Source organism: Cydia pomonella, chromosome 20 (assembly GCF_033807575.1).
Source record: "Cydia pomonella isolate Wapato2018A chromosome 20, ilCydPomo1, whole genome shotgun sequence".
NCBI classification, from domain to species: Eukaryota; Metazoa; Arthropoda; class Insecta; order Lepidoptera; family Tortricidae; genus Cydia; species Cydia pomonella.
Genome location: NC_084722.1, coordinates 36,706 through 46,544, shown reverse-complemented (window position 1 = coordinate 46,544; position 9,839 = coordinate 36,706). Strand labels below are relative to the sequence as shown.

Sequence of the window (9,839 nt, the reverse complement as noted above, 5' to 3'; positions counted from 1 at the left end):
AACACCTTATTATGTACATGACAATGCAATATTAAACAAATGACTAAATGACTAACCGTCTCTTACCAACCTGAACTTTAAAACAATACAACTGTAACCTACACTTGCACAGTCTGTGCTTTCAATATCGTCGCAGAGCTACTTGGCCTGACTCTTAATATTTATCAGTCAACAATCCCATCAGTTTCAATCCCATCACTCCTGTAAGTAGATACAATTTGACTTTATCATGAGTTTTTGACGAATAAAAAGAACGAGCTGCTGTGGCGAATTATGGATGCCTGATGCCTGTTTCAAAATGCAAATGCTTGCACGCTGGTGCACCGTGAGCGTGGGGTGCGCCGGCGCACCCTGTACCTGCTCACTCTGCCCACTCTGCGCCACTCTGCTGTCCCCGGAGACGATTCTGATTAAACCTTTGTCATGGTTTTAATCTGATTATCTTGCGCTTCTCACGCACAAGTTTCTCATTATTCAAGGTCTTTTCAAAACAAGATCAATACGTAACTCAGTATCGGCCTATATGACATACAATCCACTATGCTTCAATATATAGGTATGGTTTGAAATTTAATTGCACCGTGCATAACATAGCATAACGTGACCACCGGCGAACCTTAAGCGTTTTGCAAACGGTTTGTTACTAATAGCCAGTTAACACTGCAACGATGTTTTTTTTTAGAGACTGCCGCTGTTTTCAGGAAAATAGCAAAGTTTTAAAACATGTTTAATGGATTCTTGGTTTCAATAACACCAAAAAGAGAGGTCCAGATCCACAAGTTAAAAAACACTGCAAGTTAATAAGTGCCGAAAAGCATGAGTATTTTTAGTAGGCGTATCTCTACTATCTCCCGCCGATTATGTATCGCGATAAATAATATATATAAATATTTAAGAAAACCACCCTTCATTCGACGAATTTCTTACGCAGCGTATACTTATTTTTTACATCTTACTTAACCGATATGATAAGCTCAATTCTATCTATTGAAAATAGATACAATTTAGAACGGTTTTCAGCAGGTAGATCTAACCTATATCATACTATAGAAGATAGCTGAGTCAGTTGGCAGCGAGAAATGTCAAATGAAGGTGATGTTACTCGTGGGGCAGCTGACAACGTGAAATAGCTTCCGCGGTCACGGCCGGGGCGCGGGCGCACCCGCCGAGGAAACTTACCCTCTCCCTGCCCCGCGCGCACGCCCCGTGCCCCCAACCGGGTATATTAAGCCGCACCCGCCGGTCGCTCATCATTCCTGCTCTGTTGCAGCTTCAGCACACTCCTCAGCTGACACACTCCGTCCTACAAAATGGCCGCTAAATTCGTCGTACTTATCGCCTTCTTGGCTGTGGTGAGTGATTATCAACTAATTACAGCAAGTCACCCTTATGTCCTCTGTTAGCTTTTGATTTCCGTTAAGCTAACTTGGCAAGCGACAGTGTGGGAATGCCACCATAAACATATATGTAATTCCTATGAAAATATAACTTTTATAGTGGCACTTCCACACTTTATTGCTACAAATTCGGTGCAGAGTTAGCTTAAGGGCCTCCAATATCTTTGTGTTTTAGTAGGCTAGTATTGAAGGAACTTCCTTCTTTTTTCCATCTTTAATCCATCTACGTACTTTAAGTCCAGCAAAACGCTACGTCAGGTATGGCACAGCCATACATTGTTACTGCTAAGTCTGTGTAAACTCTTAATTCATGTGACTTTATATTTGTGTGTTGTGTGCGAGTCTGAGTTTGTTGTGTTGCAGGCGAACGCGGGCATGGTGCGCCGCGACGCGCCCGCCAACCCCTGGGAGGACATCCAGAAGAACGCCGAGGCGGTGGGCAAGACCATCCAGGAGCAGTGGAACAAGCTGGTGAACAGCAAGAACACGGCCGAGGTCAACAAGGCCATCAAGGACAACTCCGACGAGGTGCTCAAGCAGCTGTCGCAGCTCTCCACCTCGTTGCAGACTGCTGTGAGTACTTTGCAGTTAGCCTTCCAGTACTGTGTAATTCATCTTTATATGACGTAACTATTGAAATGCTTAATGTATAAAAGTGAGTCACCACCTTAAGTTCGCCCAAACAGAGACCTTGCGACACACGCATACAACTTAATTCCTCTAAATCTTAATCTCCAGTTAATTTTCATGTTCGAATTTAATAATTGTATTTGTATGAGTTACGTTCTAAGGATACTAGGATACTACCATAGAGAAATAAGAAAGCATAGAGTGCTCACCCCATACATCGTTTTTTGTACCAAAACGCTTATTATTTTCGTAGACGACATCTAGCATCGAGTAGCGGAATTATATAAACCGCAACTTGATACCTACCGATACTCGAGTGTCGCGACTCACGAAAATTTTATTGCTCAGCAATTTATAACTAATATTACAAACAGAAGAAGTTGAAAATAGAGTTCCGGTTAATCCGGTTCTAATATTAGCTAAAAATTGTTGAGCATTAAACTTTTCGTTCGTCGCAACGTCTATTGTCAAGTAGCAGTACTGGGTGCGTAGTCAGAATGCTAATCGTTAACGCTCCGTAGCGAACTAAACGCAACTGTCTCTGTCACACTAATACGGAAGAGTGATAGAGAGAGATAACTACGGAGCGTGAACCATTAGCATCTTGTCTACACACCCTGATAATTTCGCTACTCGACGCTAGATGTCGAATACCATAACAATAAGCGTTTTGGTACCAAAGCTGATGTTTGGAGTGAGCACTCTATGTACTTTTTTCTCTATGATACTGCTCAAGATATCGTATATAGTTCGTTTTCTTAGCAATGGAAAAAAGATGAACAATCTTGAGTTGTCTTTTTATTGAAAAAGACCGAAAAACGTTTTTTTTTAATTAGTTTATTTATTTATATAATCTTTATTGCACAAAAGAAAACCTTATAGTACAAAAGGCGGACTTAATGCCATGAGGCATTCTCTACTAGTCAACCTTATTATACTTATGAAAGCAAAATAATGTAAAAGATCGTATATATGATTTATAATTGTTACATATATACTATAACTTATTTTTCAAAATAGTCACACGTCAAGATCGCTTACCTTCTTTCTAATACTATAAAACTACCATGAAACTTAATAAAAACATAGAAATTGCACCCCTAGTTGAATCAGGGACCTCATCTAGCTTTGTAGAATGTCAAGTAGACTAACTAACCTATATTTGATGTTAAGCAAAATCTCAGTTTCGTTTTTAACTAGGTTCGTTAAAATTCTAATATCTCAGATACCTTAATGCACTTTGCGGTTGATATCGGATTTAGCACGGACCAAGGATTAAGGTCAGCCCACAAGCCTCAGTCTCTAACGAATCATAATAAACAAGGCTTATGTTTTTGATGGAAGAGAATGACTGTTATCAGCTATCCCACGCTGTTTCAATACTATTTCCTCTGATTGAAGCTTTATAATTCACCCCGTCTTACATACTTTCTCGTCACGACCGCTTTATTTATTTAATTCTAACTTTATTGCACATCAAAAAAGGTGCCTCCAAATATCAGACTTAATGCCTCTTTACTAAGTCCCTATATATATTTCAGATCAACGACGCCAACGGCAAAGCTAAGGAAGCCCTCGAGACGTCCAAGAAGAACATCGAGAAGGCCGTGGAGGACCTCCGCAAGTCGCACCCCGAGGTGGAGCAGCAGGCCAACAAGCTGCGCGACCAGCTGCAGGCCGCCGTGCAGACCGGAGTGAAAGAAACCGAGAAACTCGCCAAGGAGATCGCCGCCAACGCCGACGAGGCCAACAAGAAGCTCGCGCCGCAGGTCAAGAAGGCCTACGAGGACTTCGTCAAGCAGGCCGAGGAGGTCCAGAAGAAGATCCACGAGGCCGCCACCAAGCAGTGAGCGCCACCCCCCGCACACCCCGCCCCACCCCTATCTTGTAATAAATAGCTATCTATACCCCACTGTGTGTTTTCAATTGTCCTGTCACTGTCCGCCCCTGACCCGCGTTATCTGTAATGCACTGACCTGTAGGTAGATAAGAATGAAGAGGACTGACCTTTGTGTACCTTACTGCAACGACATAATGTGTACTTATGGTCAGTTAGGATTGTCTTTGTTTGCGCTCCGTAAGAAAGGGCATAAATAAATAATAATAAATATTATAGGACATTAATTACACAAATTGAATAAGTCCCACAGTAAGCTCAATTAGGCTTGTGTTGAGGGTACTTAGACAACGATATATATAATATATAAATATTTATAAATACTTAAATACATAGAAAACACCCATGACCCAGAAACAAACATCCATGCTCATCACACGAATAAATGCCCTTACCAGGATTTGAACCCGGGACCATCGGCTTCATAGGCAGGGTCACTACCCACGAGGCCAGACCGGTCGTCGAACGGCATACTCGCCTCTAATGAAGAGTATTATTTCAGTCGCTTGACTACTCGCAAGCGTGTAGACATTTCGAAAACCCCAGTGTAACGTGACCGCGAGATCCATAACAATCACACTTGCTCGTAAACGGTGTTATTGTATGGCCGTATTAGATTTTTTTTATAATTTCATTACGCCCATGGGCATAATAATTTATTCAAGATGAGTTTTACGTTAAAAATACTGGCGTTTATAAATTATTATTGTTTGTGTATATTTATAAATATTTCTTTGATTAATTTAATAGCGGTTTAAAATATTTTTGCAATCGTGGCTGAATGCCGATGCCCTCGATGCCTAATCTGTCAAAAATGACAATATGGCGGACGAACATTTGAAATCTCACCGTATTTAAGAAATTTTTCACTTATAATTTAGTTTTTTCCTCACAAGTGTGATGAAAAACATTATGTGTACCACAGGCGATACAAAAATTACGAACTCGAGTCAATTAAAATATAAAATTAACACTTATTCGTAGATTCTTGTTTACCGCCCTTAACACACAATGTATGGTACGGTTTCTCTAGCCCTTGACTCAATAAGTATTCGATATTAGTAATTAAGAGGAAAGAGGACGGCCGCTTCTCCATACAACGTAGTCTCCATTTTCCTCTCTGGATATTGACATTATGGAAAATATTTTTACATAATTTGATGTATCTTAACCATAGCTATGCCCCCACATTTGCCTTTGTTCGATTTTTTCATTATTGTACAATATTTGGAGCGAAAAACATGTTTCATACAGCTTTTTAAATGCGCCTAACCTAACTCTCTTCACAAACTCTACACCAAAGACTCTACACCTTAGTCAAAATATGTGGCTTGGCCGTTTCGCTATCGTCACATGGGCGTAAGGTAAAAAAAATATTCATTATTTTTTATTATAGGTACATAGCAACTTAGTTTACGAAATGATAAAAGAAATAAGTGCATATTTTTAAGAAATACATAAAATTATACGTGTTAAATTCTAAACACGTCAGCTAAACTAGCGACATCTACTGTTGAGTAGCGGAACCACTTGACCGATCCGCTGTTTCCGTTATTACTATATTGATACCGCTACTGCACGATAGAGGGCGCTTTATTCAAATGTAACAAACGTATCTCAAGTGTACGCTATGGTAGTAGCAAATACGGCTTACATGCCATTTCTTGTGAGACATTGAAAAGTTTCTACAGCGTATTAAATGAGCTATAAAATAATTAGAGCATTTCACAAGAGTAAGTTCAAGCTAAGTTGGCAGCGTATTTGATTGCCCGAACTGTGCTAGTAATAACTTCTATAAAATTATGACGTTTAAATAATACTTGCACATTCTGGGCTATCAAACTCGCTGACAATTTAGCTCGGTCTAAACTGTAACGCAATCCTCGTGGACCTCGTAGCCACGTACAAAGCAAAGTTTTCTTGTTTTAGGAACCAAAATGGAACATTGTGCTGACTCTCTGGACGCTTACCAAAATTATATTAAACGGTTACAGCTATCTCTCTCTCTCTCGATTATTATAACCCCCTAAAATCTTTCCTTTTTTTTGTTGACCTCATTATTTGAACGACGAATTGCCTATAGTATCAAGAGCCCTAATTATTATAAGTGATTGCAACTGCAATGAAACATTATTACGGAATAAAAAAAAACACATATTTAAACATTTGCAAAATAAAACTTTAGTTCGCAAATGATGAAAACGCATTTTTTATTATCTACTTATACCTCAGTAATCATAATAATTTATGACTCTACACCTAAGTATTTTTAAATCATAAAATTTACTATTCCGATTTAACTAAAAATCGATATATGAATAACATAACATAACCCTCTGTCCTGGTAGCAGCCATTGACTTATACAGGCATATATTACTTCGTAAAGACGGGCACTACGAAGTGGGGTAGTTCGTTGGTGCACAAATTTGCACATGCGCGGTGCACGCGTCCATAGAGAAATAAGAAGTACATAGTGCTCACTCCATACATCAGTTTTGGTTTTGGTACCAAAACGCTTATTATTTTCGCAGTCGACATCTAGCATCGAGTAGCGGAACTCTCAGTACTGCTACTCGACAATAGATATCGCGGCAAACAAAAAGTCTAATGCTCAACGATTTTCCGCTAATATTATATCAAAGAAACTGAAAATTTTTGATAATCAACCGAGCGTTAGCGAGGGTCTCCTTCTGCTCAGGCAAACTGTTTTTGTATGTCCAGATGTTCTTATCTGGAGGTCGTATTTCTCAACCGATTCTCTAGATTGTGAGCAGGTTTGATAGAAATATTTTTTGTCGTTTTGTTAAAACAAAATATGTAAGATGTTCAAAATGACATAAATGGCATAAATGACCTAAGCGCCTGAAATTATAAAGGGTTTGTCTTGGCTTCTTTTTACGTCTAGGCTATATTATATTCGTCTAAGTTACTGTTCTAAAATTTGGTTTGTTAGTAAAAACTACCAAAGTTAGATCCTTTATAATTTCAGGATTTTCTACACAGCACAGAACTTGGCACCTATATGGATCTCAATTGTTTTGTCGGCGAGTCAACAACGACACATAATTTAAATATTGAACTTGGCTCTCATTTCACATTTATGTTTTTGTTGGGATTTATATAGAATAGAATATAATAGAATAGATTTTATTTGTATTGATTGTACATCGTCATAATTATTACCTAAAACTAATTATTTACAGATAACAATGAGCAAAACAATAATACATATACATTTCTATGGAAGTCAATATATGTCTATGTAAGTTAATCGGATTATATATATATAATATAAACTATACTGAACATAAATTAATTTAAACATCTTTTCATTAAATTTAATTGTACATAATTACAATACAATACCATACAATACAAATACTCTTTATTGGACACCTCAATACAGAAAGAGTACAAATAATACAACACATAAAGAAGAGGTAAACAACAGGCGGTCTTATCGCTAAAAAGCGATCTCTTCCAGACAACCTTTAGATAGCGGAATAAAAAAAAAAGTTATGTCAGTAGGTGTTCCAGATGCAATAAAAGAAGTCTAGCACAGAATAAACACAAAACAAAACAATATATCATATACAAATATAAATAAAAATAAAAAAGATATATAAATACATATATTAAAATACATCTTATATATATAATAAATGCCAGCTATAAGTATGAAAAAGGAAGCAGTTATAGTATTTTATGCAACAGTTGTATAAGAAGGGTCAAAAAAGACGAGTGGCGTGAGTTACAATGTGAGCCGGAGCCGAAGGCGTAGGCGAACATTGTAAAGGAATACGCCACGAGAATTTTTTGACCAACTTATACAACGTTGCATACAATATTTTTCCTACGAGTCAACAAAAATAAATCTTAATTTAGGTAAACAAATTACAGCAAAAGTATATAGCCAAGACGCGCGAGCATACCTTGTTACGCACCCGGCCCGCCCCGGGCCGCGGCCGGCCGGTCGGCGACACCTCCTCGTAACTCATGAGGCCCTGGTACTTGCTACTTGCTAAATTAAATTTTTGGACAGTTTTTTCTCAATTTTGGCCACCGTAGCCTACGGAGACTAACAAGCAACGCTAAGCGGTCTTCGTAGTCCATGGGTGTTGGGTGACTTCGTAGTATATTACGGGTGTCACATGCGTGTTTCTGACTTATGAAGTAATTATTTTTACATGCAACCAAATGAATATTTTGTAAGTTGGCAGCAATGCACTTAGTTTAAAACTGTATTCGTTTAGGTTTTGTTAGGTTGGTAGCCATTAATCGCAGTAACGTTATAGCTTATAAAAGCACAAGAGCTGTTATGAGGAATAGACAATATAGACTTTTCTTGAAACCTTTTATGTATGTTCTTATATTCGTGTTAATGAATGCATAAATGACAGATAACAGTAGAGGAGTAGGAAAAAAGTATTACGGAGCAGAATTATACATTTTACATAAGTTCTTACGTTCTTACTTTACATTATTGTAGTTTGTAGCTATGGCACTTGCGGTGATATTATGTAACCGTGTTTGAGTATAATGTATTTAACCTAAGTATTTAATTTTACTCAATTCTAATCGATTTAACTACATATAGTCCGTCTGTAGTACGAGTAACTTGACTATCTTTTAACTATATACACATTACACAGCCATACCTTAACTAGGAAGCCTTTAATTACAAGAACTTGCGGAGCTCTGTTTAGTTGTTTTACAGACATTATAAGCAGATCCGTATTTTTAAAATTTAAAGATTTGAGTACATTTCATTACGTCCTATTCTCTCCTTCTTCTCCCCCTTATCTCTCGGAGAGATTAAAATTTTTAGCAGAAGGCAGCGGGCACCGGCTCCGTTCCAGCGCAAATCCCTCTCTGGCTACCCCGCCTCACAAACACCGAGCCTATGACAAGTCTTTTACTGTGTACTCTGTTCAATTATGGAATTCCTTACCGACTTCTCTTCGACAGTGACAATCGGTCGCATCGCTAAAGGCGAATTTAAAAAAGTTGTGGCTTAGGACCGAACTTAATCAAAAAGATGTGTGCGGTTAGGTAGTTTTGTATATATCGAGGGCTTCAGGCCAAAGGGGCGTATACGCAAAAATGCTATTTTTCGTTTTTAATGGCATCGTATTCGTCTTGTAACAATACGTAAGCACAATTTTTTTCATAATTTTATCATAACAATTAGTTAATTAAATAATTAAAAAATCATTTGGCGTATAACTGAGAGCATCATTTTAATGTCGTTCCAAAAAGCCGTACTGAAGGCGTATAAGTGATATTTTCATTCAGTCCCCAATATTCATCGGAGTATAAAGGCGTACGTACATACTTCTCTCACGTAACAGTGCGAACCACGAAATAGTGTCACGCTATATAGGCGTACATACATACGACCATAAACTTTTACCAACTATCCTCAATATGCGTCGCGGCAAAGAGGCGTATGAACATACGACCGTACAAAAATTACGTTGGCCTTCAAATAATGACGGGCCAAAGGGGCGCGGAGACAGCGTCCTTGATTGCCGCATATTGCTATCCCCTTCTGTCAAGCGGGTAAGCGCACTAGGGCCGCCTGTCTCTCAGTCAGTGCCTAGTTCGTTACAGTATGGTGTGCATCTCGTGCGAATAATAACAATGAAGTGGAGCGCTCTGATGCTGATGGCTCTGCCCTGGGCATTCAAGAATGACGTGGGTGGCTGTCTCCTCTGCCTCCATGTACGCTCTGCAGAGGGGGCTATCTGTAACACGTAGGGTTAGTAGGTGTGTTTGGGGCCGGTTATGGCCCCAGTCAAAAGCCGGAGCTGTGGCCTCTTCAGCTGTCTCAGCCTCCTCGACAAACCGGGGTCGATTGTCGGGCGGGCTTCCTTCGCCTGCCTGCACGGTCGTGCCTAGGTTAGACAAGTAC

General features: G+C 39.0%; 1 protein-coding gene across 1 annotated transcript; it reads left to right on the top strand.

The window, feature by feature from the left end:
- Positions 1-1,195: 1,195 nt before the first annotated feature.
- LOC133528757 (apolipophorin-3-like) lies at positions 1,196-3,939 on the top strand. Its single transcript, XM_061866209.1, has 3 exons — positions 1,196-1,352; positions 1,761-1,970; positions 3,569-3,939. The coding sequence occupies exons 1-3, from the start codon at positions 1,311-1,313 to the stop codon at positions 3,875-3,877; spliced, it is 561 nt and encodes a 186-aa protein (XP_061722193.1). The 5' UTR covers positions 1,196-1,310; the 3' UTR covers positions 3,878-3,939.
- Positions 3,940-9,839: the final 5,900 nt, after the last annotated feature.

Coding starts and splice junctions, on each gene's coding strand:
- LOC133528757 (XM_061866209.1), top strand. CDS start 1,311: ATGGCCGCTAAATTCGTCGTACTTATCGCCTTCTTGGCTGTG. Junction 1,353..1,760: donor TTATCGCCTTCTTGGCTGTG/GTGAGTGATTAT, acceptor GTTGTGTTGCAG/GCGAACGCGGGCATGGTGCG. Junction 1,971..3,568: donor CCACCTCGTTGCAGACTGCT/GTGAGTACTTTG, acceptor TATATATTTCAG/ATCAACGACGCCAACGGCAA.